This window comes from Phyllobates terribilis, unplaced genomic scaffold (assembly GCF_046119375.1).
Source record: "Phyllobates terribilis strain yellow unplaced genomic scaffold, ASM4611937v1 Scaffold_13__5_contigs__length_258822181, whole genome shotgun sequence".
Lineage (NCBI taxonomy): Eukaryota > Metazoa > Chordata > Amphibia > Anura > Dendrobatidae > Phyllobates > Phyllobates terribilis.
The window spans coordinates 213,827,889-213,848,075 of NW_027362773.1; the positions used below are offsets into that span (position 1 = coordinate 213,827,889).

At 44.1% G+C, this 20,187-nt stretch overlaps 1 protein-coding gene across 3 annotated transcripts in view; it reads right to left on the minus strand.

Moving 5' to 3' along the window:
• Positions 1–16,160, minus strand: part of DHX38 (DEAH-box helicase 38) — a 30,094-nt gene extending 13,934 nt beyond the window's left edge. For 2 of the 3 annotated variants that reach the window (XM_073659273.1, XM_073659275.1), the window contains exons 1-14: positions 16,032–16,160; positions 9,295–9,657; positions 9,016–9,179; positions 8,618–8,731; positions 8,159–8,318; positions 7,216–7,334; positions 6,397–6,470; positions 6,158–6,313; positions 5,802–5,963; positions 5,589–5,696; positions 5,394–5,509; positions 1,402–1,539; positions 933–1,305; positions 711–851 (exon numbers count right to left, since the gene is read on the minus strand). In XM_073659273.1, coding sequence (XP_073515374.1) covers positions 711–851; positions 933–1,305; positions 1,402–1,539; positions 5,394–5,509; positions 5,589–5,696; positions 5,802–5,963; positions 6,158–6,313; positions 6,397–6,470; positions 7,216–7,334; positions 8,159–8,318; positions 8,618–8,731; positions 9,016–9,179; positions 9,295–9,596 — 2,127 coding nt within the window. In that variant the 5' untranslated portion in view covers positions 9,597–9,657; positions 16,032–16,160. Of the gene's footprint in view, positions 1–710; positions 852–932; positions 1,306–1,401; positions 1,540–5,393; positions 5,510–5,588; positions 5,697–5,801; positions 5,964–6,157; positions 6,314–6,396; positions 6,471–7,215; positions 7,335–8,158; positions 8,319–8,617; positions 8,732–9,015; positions 9,180–9,294; positions 9,658–16,026 lie in introns of all 3 variants that reach the window. The other variant, XM_073659274.1, reaches the window with a different exon arrangement.
• Positions 16,161–20,187: the final 4,027 nt, after the last annotated feature.

Consider the following 20,187-nt stretch of genomic DNA (forward strand, 5'->3'; position numbering starts at 1 on the left):
ACGGAAATCCGCACAGATTGGCAGAATTAGGATTTTTTTTTAATCTTTTATCCCCATTAAAATCGAGCCAGAGTGCCACTCCGCTCCATCTGTATGGGGCTTCCAAAATGGACAAGCGCAGTGCTCGGGGGCTCCATAGGGAATGGAGCGTTGGTCGAGTATGTGCAGTGCAGTTTCATCCCAACAGGAATTAAAGTGCCTTATTTTGCCAATGGTTATGGATCTCAGCAGTCGGACCCCCACTGTGAACAGGGATTGTCCGGTGAAAACAAGCTAAGACCGATACCTAGAGCAATTATTATGCTGCATTGACTGGAACACTTTACAAGGTCCAGCTGCACAGCAGAAATTTCAGCAGCTGTCCATTACATTAAATTTTTTTCAGAAAAACATGCACAAAGCTGCAGAAACAATCCCATCCACATAAATGGTGCAGATTTCTATCCAGCCTGAAATAGCTGATAATAAGGCCCAATATTCTGCATTCACGTCACAGAAAATGTGGATAAAGTGTACTTTGGATTTAGTGCTCATTGAAGATAATGACGTGCTTTCCTGTAAAGGACAAAGCTTCGCTCTAAAGTCTAATCCTTGTGGAATATGAACCTACTTTCAGGTTAGCAGAGACGTAGGAGAAAGATTTTAAAACTGCGTAACGACTGGGCGATATAGGCTGTGTGTTTTGTAGGACTGACAATTTAACAACTCACCTTACTAAATAAAATATCGACCGGGAATGTCCGTCCGGGAATATGGAAAATGGGGACATTACCAAAGAAAGATGCAAACTTCTCAGCGTCCATTGTAGCCGACGTAACTATCAGCTTCAGGTCAGACCTTCGTGTGACAACCTGCAAGACAGACTTCGTTAATAACTTATAGTGCGTTGTTATCGACACGTCACATTAAGTTGGATGGGAACATAACATCACCTCACGTAAGAGTCCAAACAGCACGTCTGTGTTCAAAGATCGTTCGTGAGCTTCGTCCATGATTACCGCGCTATAGTGATCGAGGTCGGCCTCACGCAGGGATTCTCGGAGCAGGATACCGTCGGTCATGTATTTAATGAGGGTTTTTTCCGATGTGCAGTCCTCAAATCGAATGGCGTAACCGACCTCCTCTCCCAGACTCACTTGCATTTCTTCGCTCACTCTTTTTGCCACGGACATGGCGGCCACTCTACGCGGCTGCGTGCAAGCGATCATGCCATAGTCGGTGTACCCATCGCCGTGCAGATATTGAGTCAGCTGCGTTGTTTTACCGCTGCCAGTTTCTCCCACCACAATGACTATACTGTTATCTCTGCGAGCAAATAATAATAATGAAAAAATAAATCCGGAGTATAATAAACATAGCAGTTCCAGACTACAATGGCGTTCTATAAAGCAGGCTCCTTACCGGATGATGGTAAGTAGTTCTTGCTGGACAGCAAAAATGGGCAAGAACTGACGCTGCTCCATGATGCTTTTCTTCCGGGAAAACTCGCTACTCGCCTCGCTGCGCTCTCGCATGTGATCTGCAAACTTCTGTTCGGCCCTAGAAACACATAGTTAATTAATCCAGGGATTTAATCTAACTGCCAGATTGGTGTCGGGAAGTGAATTTTTCCTCAATGATGTAAATTGGCCTATACCGCATGGTTTTTTGTTGCCTTCCCCTGGATCAACGCTGCGGAATAGCTGCAGTGCACAAGAAATAGGCTGAACTGGATGGACGCTTGTCTTTTTTCGGCCTTATAAACTATGTAAACTATGTAACTACCGTATATTCCGGCGTATAAGACGACCTGGTGTATAAGACGACCCCCCTACTTTCCTGTTAAAATATCGAGTTTAGGATATATTCACCGTATAAGACTACCCCTTTTCCAACGCATACCAAACACCGGTAAAAATTAAAAAAAAACAGATTTGAATTTAACATGGTCCTTTTTTTAATTTAAATTCTTATGACATGCAGGTATATAGCAGGAAAACTGTCACTCATAAACATATTAAAATAGGGGGGACCCCACGTCATTTTTTGGGGGGGTCCCCCATTCTAATAGCTAGTAAAGGCTAGGTATTCAGCTGGGGGCTGATATTAGTAGCCTGGGAAGCTCCGTGGGTATTACCCTCTTCCCAGACTTCAAACATCTGCCCCAGCCGTCTGCTTAACCTCCGCTAGAGACTATAATGATGGTGGATCCCACGCCAATTTTCTTTTTAAAAAATCCTTTATTTTAACACTAAATGACAATTGAGGGGTTAATAAAGATGCAGTCCCTAAATTATTAATTTTGTAATTAATTTTTCCCAAAAATGTTGACGTGGGGCTTCGCCATATTTTTGTGTCCAGCCAGGTACAGCAGGCAGGAACGGGCTGCCCCCAACCACCAGCTGCCTATTTATACCTGGCCGGACACAACAATATAGGGAAGGCCTTTTTTAAAAAAATTATTTCATGAAATAATTTAAAAAAAAAATACGTGGGGCTTCGCCCTATTTTTGTGTCCAGCCAGGTACAACTAGGCAGCTGGGGGCTGGAATCCGCAGCGCAGGGAGGCCCAAGCTTTCTGGGCCCCCCCCGCTGCAAATTGCAGTCCGCAGCCACCCCGGAAAATGGCGCGTTCATAGAAGCGCCATCTTCTGGCGCTGTACCCAACTCATCCAGGGCCCTGGTGCGGTGGCTCACTGGGTAATAAAGGGGTTAGGGCCAGCTTGGCATTATCAGCTGGCCCTAAGCCCGAAATTCATGGGGTCACGCCAATATTAGACATGACCACCATGAATTTCTAGTAAAGTAATTAAAAAAAAACACAACACCCAGAATAAAGTCCTTTAATTGAAATAAAGACACAATTTTTTAATGTTCTAAATTAAACCATACTTACCATCACGCCCATTCCAGCTGAAGCCAACGATCTCCTGCAATAAAAGTAAAATAATAAAGCAACCTCATCCTTACCTTTCCATGGTTCCCAGGACCGGTCCAGCTCTGCTACATTCACATGACAGGCTGCACCGCAGCAGAACGCTGCCGTTCAGCTTGCCATGCGGCAGACACTGAGAAGCGCAGGCATGCTTGTGCTCCTCAGTGTCTGACTGTGACGGCATCCAGATGAGCCGAGATCATGTCCAATGAACTCGGCTCACCTCATGCACGTCACTGACAGCGTGGGAAAATTCTCCTGCTCCCCGCATGCGCAGTAGAAGTTTCCCACGCTGTCAGTGACGGACGTCCAGGAGGTGAGCTGAGTTCATTGTCGGCTCATCTGGATGCCGTCACAGTCAGACACTGAGGAGCGCAAGCATGCCTGCGCTTCTCAGTGTCTGCGGGATGACAGGCTGGATGGCGGCGTTCTGCTGCGGTCCAGCCTGTCATCTCGATGTAGCAGAGCTGGACCCGTCCTGGGAACCATGGAAAGGTAAGGATGAGGTTGCTTTATTATTTTACTTTTATTACAGGAGATCGTTGGCTTCAGCTGGAATGGGCGTGATGGTAAGTATGGTTTAATTTAGAACAATAAAGATTTGTGTCTTTATTTCAATTAAAGGACTTTATTCTGGGTGTTTGTGTTTTTTTTAACTTTGACTATGGGGTTAGTAATGGGGGTGTCTTATAGACGCCTCTCCATTACTAACCTGGGCTTGATGTCAGCTGGCATTATAAGCTGACATCAACCCCAGCCCTATTACCCCACTGCCACCGCTACAGGGCAGTGGGAAGAGCGAGGCTAAGTGCCAGAATTGGCGCATCCTATGAATGCGCCATTTCTGGGGCGGCTGACGGCTGGTGTTTCTAGCCTGGGAGGGGGCCAATATTCATGGCTCCCTTCCTGGGCTATTAATATCAGCCTCCAGCTGTCTGCCTAGCCTTTGCTAGCTATTAAAATAGGGGGGACCCCACGTCATTTTTTTGGGATCCCCCATTTTAATAGCTAGTAAAGGCTAGGTATTCAGCTGGGGGCTGATATTAGTAGCCTGGGAAGCTCCGTGGGTATTACCCCCTTCCCAGGCTTCAAACATCTGCCCCAGCCGTCTGCTTAACCTCCGCTAGAGACTAAAATTAAGGGGAACCCCACACCAATTTTTTTTTTAATAAATCCGTTATTTTAACACTAGATGACAAGTACAGTAATCAACACTGTCACTGTACTTCATATATATGTGACTGACATGTTTCTATCTATCTAATCTATGTGTGAAGCTCTATTCTGTCTGTTATAAATTGTCGGGTACCGCTGCTGAATTGCCGGCCGGCTTTTTTAAAGAGACGGTGCATGAAAACACTATTATTTGTTTTAATAAATCCTTTACACTAAATGACAAGTACAGTAACCAACACTGTCACTGTACTTCATATATATGTGACTGACATGTTTCTATGTATCTAATCTATGTGTGAAGCTCTATTCTTTCTATTCTAAATTGTCGGGTGCCGGCTTATGCCGCTGCTGAATTGCCGGCTTTTCATATATTGTCACAGAAGCGATGCGAACTTCCCTGCTCCGGACACAGCGCAGCGCTTCTGTGACAAGTGAAAGCTGTCGGCACAGAAGCCCTGCGCTGTGTCCGGAGCTGGGAATACGCAGCGATGTGTCAGTTTCAGCACAGAAGCGCTGACTGTCTGGACCTACCGCCGCCGTATTTTAACTCCCTCCACCTTATATTAACTCCGACATGGCAGGGATACGGCCACGGCAGCTTATTAACACCCCCAGAGTATCCCCGCATGTCAATTTCTGAAAGTTCAAAAGCATTACCGGCGTATAAGACGACCCCAGACTAGACAGAAGATTTTTCAGTCTTCAAAAGTCGTCTTATACGCCGGAATATACGGTATGTATAACAAAATATTAAAATATGAACAAACGGCACTTTCTCCGACTCAAACTCTTTCCAAGAAGCTTCTCTCTGGAGTTTTGACCTACTGACATTTTTGCACAGATTATGCCACATCTGCAGTTTTGATGCTTAGTGAATTAAAAAGTAAAAGGTTGAAAAGCTGACGACATCTCAGCAATGGTGCAGTCATTGCAAAGACAGCAAAAAAAAAAAAAATCCAGATCTGAAGACTTGAAAACAAAAGCTTTGGCGCGGCCTATACCCACCGATGTGGCATCCTTCAATGTATTTAACTGGAAAAAGGTCAAAATCAACGAATTGACTCACTGGACTCTGGTCGTCTGCTCTTGTCAGAAGTTCATAGCCACCCTCTACCTGCCGTCGTACCCTGAACCCCTTCTGGTTAATAGTCCCAGCGTGACTTCATGTATTCATCACGCCTTCAGAAGAGGTGCCAGGGATGAGGCAGCCAAGGGTTACTGACGTGGCCGCTAGACCAGGGTCCAGTGAATTTATTCGCTCATCTCTAATGGGAAATACTATTTTTTTTCCCCTTGAACTTACTTGTAATCCACAGCACCGTCTTCATTCATGGGTTTCTCAGATTCTTCCTCCTGCTTTTTGATGCCCATTATATCTCCAAGCTTTGTTCCAGCCAATTCCCAATGTTTGTGTTGAGCCTAAACCACAAATCTAATCTTAGGTACAAGTAGAAAACAGAGTAAAAAACACAATGAACCTGGATACATAACTATATACCTTTTTCCTCTCTTTCTGCTCACGGTGTTTCCGCACCAGTTGGCTACCTTTGCGGGAGATAATTGCCAAGTCGGAAGTTGGGTCACGAACTGGGATTACAGGTTCGGGCTGAAGGGGACAAAAATTGGCAATTAATAAAAACAGCCTCCTCAATTTCACACCTTGATAGTTTATTACCTCCCAAAATTACTTTTATTTTTTCCTTATTCTCACCTGCTTAGTAAACACAATTCGTCCATCTAGAAATGGAGGTACCAAGTTATGAACCAGCAGGTGCACTTTAGCAGCATTGTCCTCCTCAAAGTCCTCGTCCACCTCCAGCCTCTGAACCACCCCACTGGTCAACATGCGATTTGTTTCCCAGCGCTCGTTATCCTGGAAGTATCAAGACTGTATTAGTAGAGGAAACATCTGCACCATATGTGCAAATGCATTCAGAGAGTGAGAGACATATATAGGAAATGCAAAGAGGTGGAAATTGTCACTACACAAAGAAAAAAAAGCATAACACCATGAAGCAACAGCAAGTAAGGACAAATCCTGGGTAACAGCGAATGACAGGCGATTACCTCATTGATCTGCCGTCTCTGGGCCGACACTCTCTTGTGCGTCTGTTTCTGCAGCTGCTGTTCCCTCTTGCGCACATATTCTTCAGACGTGGAGCTCAGGGCGTTGTGAGACTCATCAAAACCTTCATCCATCATATACCAGTCTCGATCTGCTTGCTGGAGACAGGGAAGAGCGCTGTCAGCACAATAAGGGAAGACGACAACTAGGATTTGCAGGCGACACCACCGATATATCTTACCCGCTGATCCTCCTCCCATTGCCGCTGATCGTCTTCTGACATGAATCGAATATCGTCATCATCTTCTGTCTTCCCTGCAGTAAAATAGGCAAAAAAAAAACAACCACAAGTTGCCATAAACAATGAACTTTGCAAAGGGACTGTGCAGGTGGACCCCACCATCCCTTCTGGGATTTCACAACATCGATCAATCACATGACTGCCGGAGCTACATGAATGACGGATGTGGGGCATCATCACAAAGACTCGGGGGGTGGGGGGGGGGGGGCTATGTACACATCAGCAACAATCCATGCCCCTGATCATGTAGGCAATGTGCTGCAATCAGAGAGCAAAAGTAGTAAAGAAGACTGTCATCTGCGGGGTCCTGCTGGTATTGTACTAATAATGTTGTCAAGTGGTTCCATTTTTTGTCCACCTTTGGGGGTCAACTTTTTTACTTAAATGCATGTATGTAGGGCTAAAAATAATTTTTGCAATTGGTTTTCATTCAAAATTTTGCACCCTTTGGCTTTTACAAGCTCTTTGTTTCTCAGCACATTAAACTTTGATATGGTCGGTGGTCATAAATCAGCTGAGAGGAGGTCAGAAAAAGACAGATAAAAGAGTTGTAAGACAGTCCTAGAGGGCTCACTTAAGAGATTCCAGCTAGCTCAGACAGCCAACACAAAAGGTTGTAAAAGGTAATCAATGCAAAATTGTTAATGGAACCAATTGCAAAAATGATTTTTAGCCCCAATGAATTTAAATTGTCTCTAAGGTGGTGAACAACCCCTTTAAGCATCAGGTACAGATAAGAACACGAATGCACAAGCTCACCTTTTCCCTGAGAAAGACGTGGCGTGGATCCAAGATGACGTCTCTCAGAGGCCCATTCGTTGAACTTGTACGATGGTGTGGGGAGAGGCGTATCATCTGTGTACCGGATTCTTACCGACCTGTGAATGGTATATTGAAAATTTATAGCTTCCATTCAATTCATTTCTATCAGAACGAGCAAAGAGAACAGAACTTCACTAAACGTGGGACAGCGAGCGGAGAGTCACAGTCTCACGGCCTCGCTCACAAGGCAGTATTTTGCATCCGCATGTCTAAGCCAAAACCAGTTGTGCACTTCGTCTGTTTTAGATCCACATCATAAACCAGTTACGGCCAAATTCAGACTGGAGAGGACCTTCACCGTAATGGCACTAGTGAAATAGGATTTTTAATATATTGCAAAGTAGACCTATCTATTCTCAAGAACTAAGGGATTTTTAATTTTATTGTTTACTGGTCACTTCCTAGGCTACCGACCACCTCTACAGTCCATGGTCTGAATCGGAGGTGGTCGTACCACTGTAGCGCCCTGTTGGCTACCGATCTAGCCAGTGTCTCTGCGCTCCTTGAATGATGCAGAGGTAAAGCAGTCTCTGCTAGCTTCATAGGAGAGCGCTCTGAACTGTCAATCAGGAGGGCACTGCCTCTGCAAGCACGAAGACGGGAGGCTGATTAGCAGTGCGCTCCTGAAAGCCAATGTAAATGAAAGTTATTTTATATCATTTGTTGCTGTAAACCAGTTAGGATCAAACTCAATCCTCAGCCCTAACCCGCATGGTGCTCATTTCAGCTCTCGCAACACTCACAAGTGAAATTATTAGTGCTGTTCTCTTTCACAGGTAATTAATAGTGAGGACTAGGAGGCAGTATATAGCTCAGTACTTGCCACCGTCCCTAGGTGCAATGAAAAAGAAAATGTACATGAAAGGAACATAGTACGAACCTGTCCCTCCTCGAACTGTCTCTGTCACCACGAAAGCTGCGGTCAGAGTCTCTGTTGGAAGGAGATGGAGAAGGAGAAGGAGATTCCCAATGGGAGCGCTGGGAACCTCCATAACCACTGTCTTCTTCCTCCCATCCTGAGCGAGAAGGCGTGGAGGAGTCTAGAGAAGACAAAACAAAAGTTAAAAGGCTCATACAAGTTGTATGAAGATGTAAGACAGCGTTTGAACGTTTCTGTGCCCTCCTTGGGCTTCTCTTTAATATGAAGGGATAAAGGAGTTTTTCTATGTCAGGAAAAAAATGTGGCATGCTCCAGTGAAGAAGATCTCTGTGATATGATGCCGAAGAGAGACACAATGAAAAGCCTATAGCTCCATAGTATGACGTTACAGTGAATATATACTACACACATGACAAAACTTTCTGCACAGGAATAGAGGAGGGCATCACCACACTTTACCTCTGGGCTTGTGTCGTGGACTTTCAGGTTCGCTCCGTCGTGAGCTCCGCTCTGATCCACCATCTCGCTCCGATCTGTCTCGCTCAGACCTGCTGCTCCTGCGGCTGCGATCATCTGACGAATAGTAATTACATAATATTTACTTACAGGAAAAACACCAAGATTAGGAAATACATGAGTTCTTAGAATTCTGCTCATTTTAAGCCAATGTTATTGCGCAAATGTCACCGTGCCCCTTTATATAAACTTTACATAGACTGAAAGCTTATAAAATTGCAAACTATCGTGTACATAAGGCTTTTGCCATATTATGCAACTTATTTTTTATGCTCAAAAAGGTGGCTATAATAAAGGATCCCCCCGTTAACGGGCTGCGTCGGTTCGGATGATCACTTTACCTCGGTCTCGGCTGCTCCGCTCCTTCCGCCGTCTGTCGTCCTTCGATGATGCGTAGACCCCGTGTTCCCTCCTCTCGCGTTCTCTCTGACGGTTTCGCGCCAAGAACTCCTCATTTACTCCCCCGGTATAAGAAGGCGTCTCCACACGGGCGGTTCTGTAGTGTCTGGAAATAAATACAAGAAATTATTAATCACAAAGAGACCTCTATCAGCAACTAGTAAAAAAAAAAAAAAAACTTCTCTGGGAGCCAGAATAAAGCCTGATTATCTGCCACTTACCGGTCTCCATGGCTGCCACGACTTATCCTGTCCCCGGACCCTTCTGAAGGCTTCTCTCGATCTTCCCAGTCTCTAGAACCCAGTTTAGTCTTTTTGTCCCCCTCCTGTCGCTCCTTTTCTTCTCTCTCTTTCCTCTTTTGTGCAGCCAACAAGTCCAGGCCCAGTAATGAGGAGCGAGGAGCCGGAGCCTTGAACACGTGCTGCTCAGTGCTGGAGCAAGCCTTCTTCTTCACTACTAACCCTCCTTCTTGGTCAGAGGGGTCGCTGCCCTCCAGCCTGTGCAGAGACGCTTCCTCCTCCATGTTTCTTTTGGCACAGCGCCTCTTTTAGAATTGATAAAGTGACGACATATATCAGTGGTTCCTGGAAAGAAATGACAATTGGTGATGATCACAGATACTGGCGACATCCACAAAGTGTTCAATTCACACATAACTATGTGCACGCAGCAAGACATTTCCAATCAATCTCTAAGGAAATGGAGCATCAACCTCAACAATACACTAAGGAAGAGCAAGATGGAGACTTGAGCCTTATAAGAAGCTGCATCAGAAAACCACATCTTAAGGCATCTGAGCCACAACACACTGCTCCATTAAAGGACACGGACACATTCGGTTACATTTTTTTTTTTTTTTTTTTTACTTAAATGCATGTACTTTATCTCCTTGTGCAGATTGAGTTAACTGAGAATCTGTCAGTGAGCTCCTTCTCATGGTAGTTTGTAGTGTTGAGCGAGTATATTCTATTAACCCTTTCACCGAGTATGCTCGGGCCGAGCTCCGAGTATTTATAGTTGCTCGGTGATGTGGTTGAATCACTCCCGTGTGCATGATTTGCAACTGTTTGACAGTTTTATTACATGTGAGGAATGTCTATTTCTTACACATTCCTCACACGTAATAAAGCTGTCAAACAGTTGCAAATCATGCACACGGGAGCGATTCAACCATATCACCGAGCAGCTATAAATACTCAGAGCTCGGCCCGAGCATACTCGGACAGAACATACTCGCTCAAGCCTAGTAGTTTGTCCTTTTCTGAACTCCTCTGCGATGATTTATGACTACATCATAATTCAGCTCAACTTTGATTTCTGATCACAAATCAATGCAGAATATAAAAAAAAAACACAGATCAAAGCGTTATGGTGTGGCCGAAGTGCACTGAGTCGTGGCCCCAACTGAAGCTAAAATCGTGAGGCCACTGGCCATTACGGTGGGTGCAGTTTTGGATGCAGGCAGCCAGCGACCACATGGGGTCTCCCCCTTAGGGTACGTTCCCACAATCAAATGTTTGTTAAGGGACGTCGATCGATATCTGTGAGAGATACAATTAGCGCAGTGCGTGTATAGTTTACTGTACATGGATTAACCTAATAGCTAAATGAAAAAAAAAGTTACTCTCACCCCCCCCCCCCCCCCTATTTTTGATAACCAGCCAAGGTAAAGCATCCAGCTGGGGGCTTATATCATCAGGAGCCTGTGAATAGCGGTCACTTTACTGCTATTCACAGATGCCAGAGACAGATTCAGGGAACGTGGACTACATCGGAGCTGCGTGGCAACATTTTGGGTAATAAATTGGTGAACGAGGGACGGTCTTTATTTCTGTCTTTTTATGTTTTTCAGCTATCCATTACTGGACTACATCGGATTCGATGATTACTTCAGACCTGCATGGGATTTTTTTTTTTTTTTTTTCAATAAATTGGTGAACGAGGGATAGTGTGGGGAGTCTTTATTCAAAGTGTATTTTTCTGTGTGTGTATTTTTAATTTTTTACTACTGGGTTAGTAATGAGGATGTCTGATAGACACCTCTCCATTACCAACTCCAGGGCTTGATACCAGCTGGAATTTTTGACAAATCCCAGCTGTCATCAACCCCAATTACCATTACCCCGAATGCAACCGCACCAGGGCAATCGGGAAGAGCCAGGCCAAGTGCCAAAATTGGCGCATCTAATGTGATGTGCCACTTCCGGGGCAGCTGCGGGCTTGTATTTTTAGGCTGGGAAGGGCCCAATAACCAGGTATCTTTCCAACCTGATGATCTAAGCCCCCAGCTGTCGGCTTTATCTACTCTGGTTATCAAAAATAAGGGGGATCCCACGTAATTTTTTTAAATTATTTATTAAAACCGAGCTAAAAACATCGGTGTAAAGGCACTTACAACGCGTGTATTTTCCTTTAACTGCAGATTTTCCGCATCTTATTCAAGTCTATGGGCAAATTCCGCACAGAAGACAGAGCGTTCCCGCAAGATAAACCGACATGCTGCGGCTCGGAAACATGCACCGCAGACGATTTTACGCAGCGTAAAAAAAGAAGTACAGTGGGCACAATTTTTCTATTAATCACATCCATTGTGCTTTTACTGTACAACGCAACGAAAATACGCTGAGTCCAGAACGCTAGCACAAAGCCTTAAACTTAAAGGTCACAAGGAGTTAAAGGAGTTCTCAGTTAAAGGGGTTTTCCACGACTATTTTAGCCGATTTCATATGTCCCAACTATTCTTAACAATAGCTTTTTCTAATATACATCCCTATACTTGAGCTTCATCTATGACCACATCTCGGTGAGGGTCACGTAACCCTTTGCTTCTTTCTGCGCGCTGAGTGATAGGTCTCTCCCTATGCATGCAGAGAGAAACCTGTCAGTCACTGACAGTGGGCGGGGAGAAGTCACCAGGGTCCCGCCTTTTCAACTATCCCCTGCAGCAGCTCTGCCGCCATCAGGAGCAGAGTGACGCGCGCTTCTCAATCCATCCAAAACGTGTACCCAGATGAGAGGCGGATGGGACATAACAGGCAGGAAGCAGTGGCTGCACAACACAGATGTGCTCATAAACGAAACGCAGAGAATGAAAGTATATGTGTAAAAGAGATGAGAAAATTAATTTGCACCTATTAAATCCCATATAAGCAATTTTCCACACCGGATGGACAGAATAATGCCAAATTATGTCACAAAAAGCACGCACAAATGCAATAAGTTGAGGACCTCATTCAGACGTCCATTGTTTACAGATATAGTCTATGGGGATGTTCACATATCCGTGGGGGTTTTTTTCTGTGTAAACATGCAACATCACAGAGACATGTCCATTTTTTATTTACCAGCATCACGGATAAAGAGTACCAATACAAGCAAAGGGTCCGTGAACATCACAAACAGCACAACGATGGGATCAGTGAACAGTCCATGACCAATATTGCAAAGCAGGTAAGAAGCTTTGTAATCGACACATTCATTCCTACATGAGAAACGTATGGTAAATACTGACGACATTTTTTTGTGTATGTTAAACACGGACGTCTGAATGAGGCCTTATAGTCATGTCCACTTCCTCGCAACAAGCCCTTAATGACCTTTTGGTAGCCATCACTCAAAGAATCAGCTAAAAGAATTCAAACTCATCCAACTTTAAGGCTGTGTGCCCACGATGCGTTTTTCAAGCGTTTATGCTGCAGAATTTTTACGCAGCATAAACGCTTAAAAAACGCTTGGTAATCCGCCCCCCGTGGTCCCCAACGACAAGCTGCACTTTCAATGCCCATGCTGCGATTTTTTCCGCAGCGTTTATGCTGCGCTCAAAAATCCGCAGCATGTCCATTCATTTTGCGGAAGCGTGGAGTAATCGCCGCCATTGACTTGCATTGAGACGCATAATATCCATGTCAGTACATTTGTACTCACGGATTATATGCGGTTCAATGTGCGGATGGTACCCAGTTCTGGAGGAGAGGAGACTCTCATCCAGACCTGGGTACCATTGTACCTGTAAAAAAAAGAATTTAAAATAATAAAGTTTATACTCACCTTCCGATGTCTTCCCAGTGTTTTGTCTGCTCCGGGACGGTGTCTTGCAATGTTCGGATTGTTGTGAAGGACCTGCCATGACGTCACTGAGTCATGTGACCCATCACATGGCTCAATGACGTCACCGCAGGTCCTTCACACCACCGCGAACATTGCAAGACACTGGACGGAGCAGACAAAACACCGGGAAGACATCGGAAGGTGAGTATAAACTTTATTTTTTTTATTTTTCACCATTCTTATTCTTTTTTTTAACTAACTTGGTTACACTACTATAAATCCATGCCGGCTGCATGGATTTATATAGTGTGAACAAGTTGTCAAGCACTTTTCCAAGTGATGCTAAAATGCATGCAAAGACGCTTTACAAACGCTTCTACCTGGCGTTTTTCCTGCCAGGGAGAAGCGTAAAAAATATGCAGCATTTCTGCATTGTGGGCACATAGCCTAAGACGATCGGCTAAAACAACCATAGTCTGGCCAAATTCAGACATGTAAGGTTCGGCCGGGGGTCTCCGGACCCAAACTCAACCTCAACAGCCTCACAGTCAATCATGGACAGCAGCTTTATAAGGGGCTGTCCGGGCTTAATCCCTTCACGACCTTGGGATTTTCCATTTCTGAGTTTTTGTTTTTTGCTCCCCTTCTTCCCAGAGCCATAACTTTTCTATTTTTCCCAACAATATGGCCGTGTGAGGGCTTGTTTTTTTTTAGTGGGACGAGTTGTACTTTTGAATGACACCATTGGTTTTAACATATAGTATAGTGTACTGGAAACCAGGAAAAAAAATTCCAAGTGTGGTGAAATTGCAAAAAAATGCAATTCCATAGTTGTCTTTAGATTTTTTTTTACCATGTTCACTAAATGCTAAAACTGACCTGCCATTATTATTGCCCAGGTCATTACAAGTTTGCACATACCAAACATGTATAGGTTCTTTTTTATGTGGTGGAAAAAAATGCGCCATTTTCTGAGACCCGTAGCATCTCCATTTTTCGGGATCTGGGGCCGGGTGAGGGCCTATTTTTTGCGCGCCGAGCTTATGTTTTTATTGATACCATTTTGGGGTAGATACGATATTTTGATCGCCCGTTATTGCATTTTATTGCAATGTTGTGGCGACCAAAAAACCTAACTCTTGCGTTTTGATTTTTTTTCTCGTTCCGCCATTTACCAATCGGTTTAATTCTTTTTATATATCGGGCGATTCTGAACGCAGTGATACCAAATATGTGAATTTTTATTTCGAGTGGGGGTGATTTGAACCTTTATATATATTTTTTTTAAACACATTTACTTGCTTCAATAGTCTCCATAGGAGACTTGAAGCTGCGATCATCTGATTGCTTGTGCTAGATATAGCAGGGGAAGCCTTGCTATGTGTAGCAGAAATCATCATCTCCAACGAACGCCGGTGTTCATAGCAGATTAGCAATGACAAGCATGGGGGATTTTCTGCAGACCCCCGGCTGTCATGCCAACCCATCGGTGCCCCCAAATCATGTGACAGGCGTGCCAATGATGCACTTCCTGTGCGATCATGTTAAATGCTGCTGTCAGATTGACAGCGGTATTTAACATGTTAACAGCCAGGGGTGGATCACAGTTCCACCCGCAGCTGTTAGGGGCACGGCAGCTGATCAGATCAGCTGTCATACAGCGGAAAAGATGCGGGCTTAGCGCGGAGCCTGCGTCAAAGGGAGGGAGGCGACCTATGACGTACCTATAGGTCATAGGTTGTGAAAGGGTTGCAACTGCAGATATGAATCCGCACAGCGCAGTGGATTCTCCAGCGTTGAGAGCTGGCGATCACATTTACACTACACCTGTTCGGCCTCGCTCAATACTCTTGTATTGAGGTTGTAGATGTCTAGTCGGCATGTAACCGCATGTACGCAAATGCCATACTTGTGGAAATGTGACCGTCTGCACCGGAGAATCTTCACAGCACAGTGCACCCCCTGTAGTCAGAGTCTGGACAAATCCCTTTAAGTTGCCCCATCCTGGTAGTGTCTCCATTCAGGCGCCATCACCCCACCCCCTCGCACTGGGCGCCGACAGGTTGTCATAGAAGCTTCTGGAGGCCCAATCGCCGCCATCTTGGTCCTCCTGTGAAGCCCAATCACATGTGACTGTGACTTCCCCTAAATACAGTGTAAAGTTAAAAAAAAAATGAAGTTTTCAACATTATTAATAACTTTTCCAGTTAAAAAAAAGGTGGAATTCTTAATCTTTTCACGTCAAAAAAAATTCCAAACAAAGTAGAAGATTAGTTAAATGTAAAGGCGGAAAATAAAGTCAAAATGACAGAAGTGCAGTTGTTTTGGGTGGAAGCTGCACTTCTTATAATAATTGAATAAAAACCTGATCTGGGCCCCAAAATGGTATCAATAGAAACAACGGGTCCTCACGAGGCCGAAAAATAGAAAATATGGACATAAAACCTATAATTATGTCATTCAAAACTACAACTCGTCCCGCGAACAACAAGCCCTGGGCAGAAAAGTAAAAGAGTTCTGGCTCCTGGAGGAAGAAAATAAAACAAGAATGCAAAAAAACAAGAGGAAAAGGAAAGGGTTAAGGAGCAGTGACCGCCCGGGCACGATATACGGCAGTGTCGTGCATACAACGGCTGATTTGGGGGAGAGACTGGCTGGCGTTGTCCTTAGCAACCAGGGAGCTGCCGCCATTACCACCGCCGTCTCCTGTACGTTGTAGACAGCGCACTAAGCCGCTCTAGACGGCGAGACCGAGTCCAAAGCAGCGACAGACAAGAGACAGCACGTACAGGACGAGAGAGCGCCACCTCACACCACACACACCGTCCTCTCCCCAGTGACACACACACACACACCGCTGCCGCTTCACGGACCGAAACCAGAGCCGGTCAATCACTTCCACTTACATTACCTCAGACCGTGGGCGCCGCCATCATCCCAGAATTCCTTTAGGTTCTTTCAACATACTTTATTGACTCGTAGTGAGGCAGAGCTACTCACTTCCGGTTTGAGCGGAAGTAGCGGCCATCTTGGTCCACTCACGTGGTGTGCTCTACTAAAGCGGCCATATTGGTACTCTCTGCATTGTCTGTGGCAGAAAGAGGAAGTAAATGGGAAGAGATTTGGATCCCCCTCCCATGTGATCATCTTAAAGCTTGAATAAAGTTGTTTAATTCTAGGATATAGCTACACATATACAAAAATCAAAAAATATGATCATATATATTTAAAGAGGTACTCTTTAAATCATGTTTATATGTACATATTTATATATATCGGTATATATAGCATATGTATAATAAAAATTATACAAAAATGTGATCATGTATATATATTTTATATAGGAGATCACATTTTTGTGTATATGTATAATTATTTATATATATATATATACACAAAAATGTGATCTCATATATATATATATATATATATATATATATATACACACATACACGATTACATTTTTGTATATATTTTTTAAACATTTTGTATTGTAATATATATAATGTAAAATATAAAAAAAATATACAAAAATGTGATATATACACATGATCACATTTTTGTATATATGTATATACTGTATATACACATATATATATACAGTGGGTACAGAAATTATTTAGACCCCTTTAAATGTTTCACTCTTTGTTTCATTGCAGCCATTTGGTAAATTCTAAAAAGTTAATTTTTTTCTCATTATAGTACACTCTGCACCCCATCTTGGAAAAAAACAGAAATGTAGAAATTTTTGCAAATTTATTAAAAAAGAAAAACTGAAATATCCCATGGTCATAAGTATTCAGACCCTTTGCTCAGTATTGAGTAGAAGCACCCTTTTGTGCTAGTACAGCCATGAGTCTTCTTGGGAATGATGCAACAAGTTTTTCACCCCTGGATTTGGGGATCCTCTGCCATTCTTCCTTGCAGATCCTCTCCAGTTCCATCAGGTAGGATGGTGAACGTTGGTGGACTGCCATTTTCAGGTCTCTCCAGAGATGCTCAATTGGGTTTAGGTCAGGGCTCTAGCTGGGCCAGTCAAGAATGGTCACAGAGTTGTTCTGAAGCCACTCCTTTGTTATTTTAGCTGTGTACTTAGGGTCATTGTCTTGTTGGAAGGTGAACCTTCGGCCAAGTCTGAGGTCAGGAGCACTCTGGAAGAGGTTTTCATCGAGGATATCTCTGTACTTGGCCGCATTCATGTTTCCTTCAATTGCAACCAGTCATCCTGTCCCTGCAGCTGAAAAACACCCCCATAGCATGATGCTGCCACCACCATGTTTCACTGTTGGGATTGTATTGGGCAGGTGATGAGCAGTGCCTGGTTTTCTCCACACATACCGCTTAGAATTATCACCAAAAAGTTCTATCTTCGTCTCATCAGACCAGAGAATCTTATTTCTCATAGTCTGGGAGTCCTTCATGTGTTTTGGAGCAAACTCTATGCGGGCTTTCATATGTCTTGCACTGAGTAGAGGCTTTTGTCTGACCATTCTGCCATAAAGGCCCGACTGGTGGAGGGCTGCAGTGATAGTTGACTTTGTGGAACTTTCTCCCATCTCCCTACTGCATCTCTGGAGCTCAGCCACAGTGATCTTGGGGTTCTTCTTTACCTCTCTCACCAAGGCTCTTCTCCCACGATTGCTCAGTTTGGCTGGGCGGTCAGGTCTAGGAAGACTTCTGGTGGTCCCAAACTACTTCCATTTAAGGATTATGGAGGCCACTGTGTCTTAGGAACCTTGAGTAATGCAGAAATCCTTTTGTAACCTTGGCCAGATCTGTGCCTTGCCACAATTCGGTCTCTGAGCTCCTTGGGCAGTTCCTTTGAGCTCATGATTCTCATTTGGTCTGACATGCGCTGTGAGCTGTGAGGTCTTATATAGACAGGTGTGTGCCTTTCCAAATCAAGTCCTATCAGTTTAATTAAACACAGCTGGACTCCAATGAAGGAGTAGAACCATCTCAAGGAGGATCACAAGGAAATGGACAGCATGTGACTTAAATAAGTGTCTGGGCAAAGGGTCTGAATACTTATGACCATGTGATATTTCAGTTTTTCTTTTTTAATAAATTTGAAAAAAAATCTACATTTGTTTTTTTTCAGTCAAGATGGGGTGCAGAGTGTACTTTAATGAGAAAAAATAATAATTTTTTAGAATTTACCAAATGGCTGCAGTGAAACAGAGTGAAAAATTTAAAGGGGTCTAAATACTTTCCGTACCCACTATAAATAAATATATATATATACACTGCTCAAAAAAATAAAGGGAACACTGAAATAAAACATCCTAGTTCTGAATGAATGAAATATTCTCATTGAATACTTTGTTCTGTACAAAGTTGAATGTGCTGACAACAAAATCACACAAAAATCATTAATGGAAATCAAATATATTAACCAATGGAGGCCTGGATTTGGAGTCACCCCCAAAATTCAAGTGGAAAAACACACTACAGGCTGATCCAACTTTGATGTAATGTCCTTAAAACAAGTCAAAATGAGGCTCAGTACTGTGTGTGGCCTCCACATGCCTGTATGACCTCCCTACAACGCCTGTGCATGCTCCTGATGAGGTTGCGGATGGTCTCCTGTGGGATCTCCTCCCAGACCTGGACTAAAGCATCCGCCAACTCCTGGACAGTCTGTGGTGCAACGTGACGTTGGTGGATGGAGCGAGACATGATGTCCCAGATGTGCTCAATCGGATTCAGGTCTGGGGAACGGGCAGGCCAGTCCATAGCTTCAATGCCTTCATCTTGCAGGAACTGCTGACACACTCCAGCCACCTGAGGTCTGGCATTGTCCTGCATTAGGAGGAACCCAGGGCCAACCGCACCAGCATATGGTCTCACAAGGGGTCTGAGGATCTCATCTCGCTACCTAATGGCAGTCAGGCTACCTCTGGCGAGCACATGGAGGGCTGTGCGGCCCTCCTAAGAAATGCCACCCCACACCATTACTGACCCACTGCCAAACCGGTCATGCTGAAGGATGTTGCAGGCAGCAGATCGCTCTCCACGACGTCTCCAGACTCTGTCAGGTCTGTCACAAGTGCTCAGTGTGAACCTGCTTTCATCTGTGAAGAGCACAGGCTGCCAGTGGCGACTTTGCCAATCCTGGTGTTCTGTGGCAAATGCCAAGCGTCCTGCATGGTGTTGGGCTGTGAGCACAACCCCCATCTGTGGCCGTCGGGTCCTCATACCACCCTCTTGGAGTCAGTTTCTAACCATTTGTGCAGACACATGCACATTTGTGGCCTGCTGGAGGTCATTTTGCAGGGCTCTGGCAATGCTTCTCCTTGCACAAAGGAGGAGGTAGTGGTCCTGCTGCTGGGTTGTTGCCCTCCTATGGCTCCCTCCACATCTCCTGGTATCTGCTTCATGCTCTGGACACTGTGCTGACAGACACAGCCACCCTTCTTGCCACAGCTCGTACTGATGTGCCATCCTGGATGAACTGCACTACCTGAGCAACTTCTGTGGGTTGTACTGTAGACACCGCCTCATGCTACTGTACCTCTAAGGGTGAGAGCAATGGCACAATGAAAAAGTGACTAAAACAACAGCCAAAAAGGATGAGAACAGAGAAATGGTTTGTGGTCACCACCTCCAGAACCACTTCTTTATAGGGGGTATCTTGCTAATTGCCGATCATTTCTACCAGTTGTCTGTTCCATTTGCACAACACCAGGAGAAATTGATTCACAATCAGTGTTGCTTCATAACTGGACAGGTTGATATCACAGAAGTGTTATTGATTTGGAGTTACATTGTGTTAAGTGTTCCCTTTATTTTTTTGAGCAGTGTAATTTATATATATATATATATATATACATACATACACACACAGACACATGCTTCTTACTGAATTAGAATATCATCAAAAAGTTAATTTATTTCAGTTCTTCAATACAAAAAGTGAAACTCATATTATATAGTCATTACAAACAGAGTGATATATTTCAAGTGTTTATTTCTGTTAATGTTGATGATTATGGCTTACAGCCAATGAAAACACAAGTCATTATCTCAGTAAATTAGAGTAATTAACTAAAAACCCCTGCAAAGGC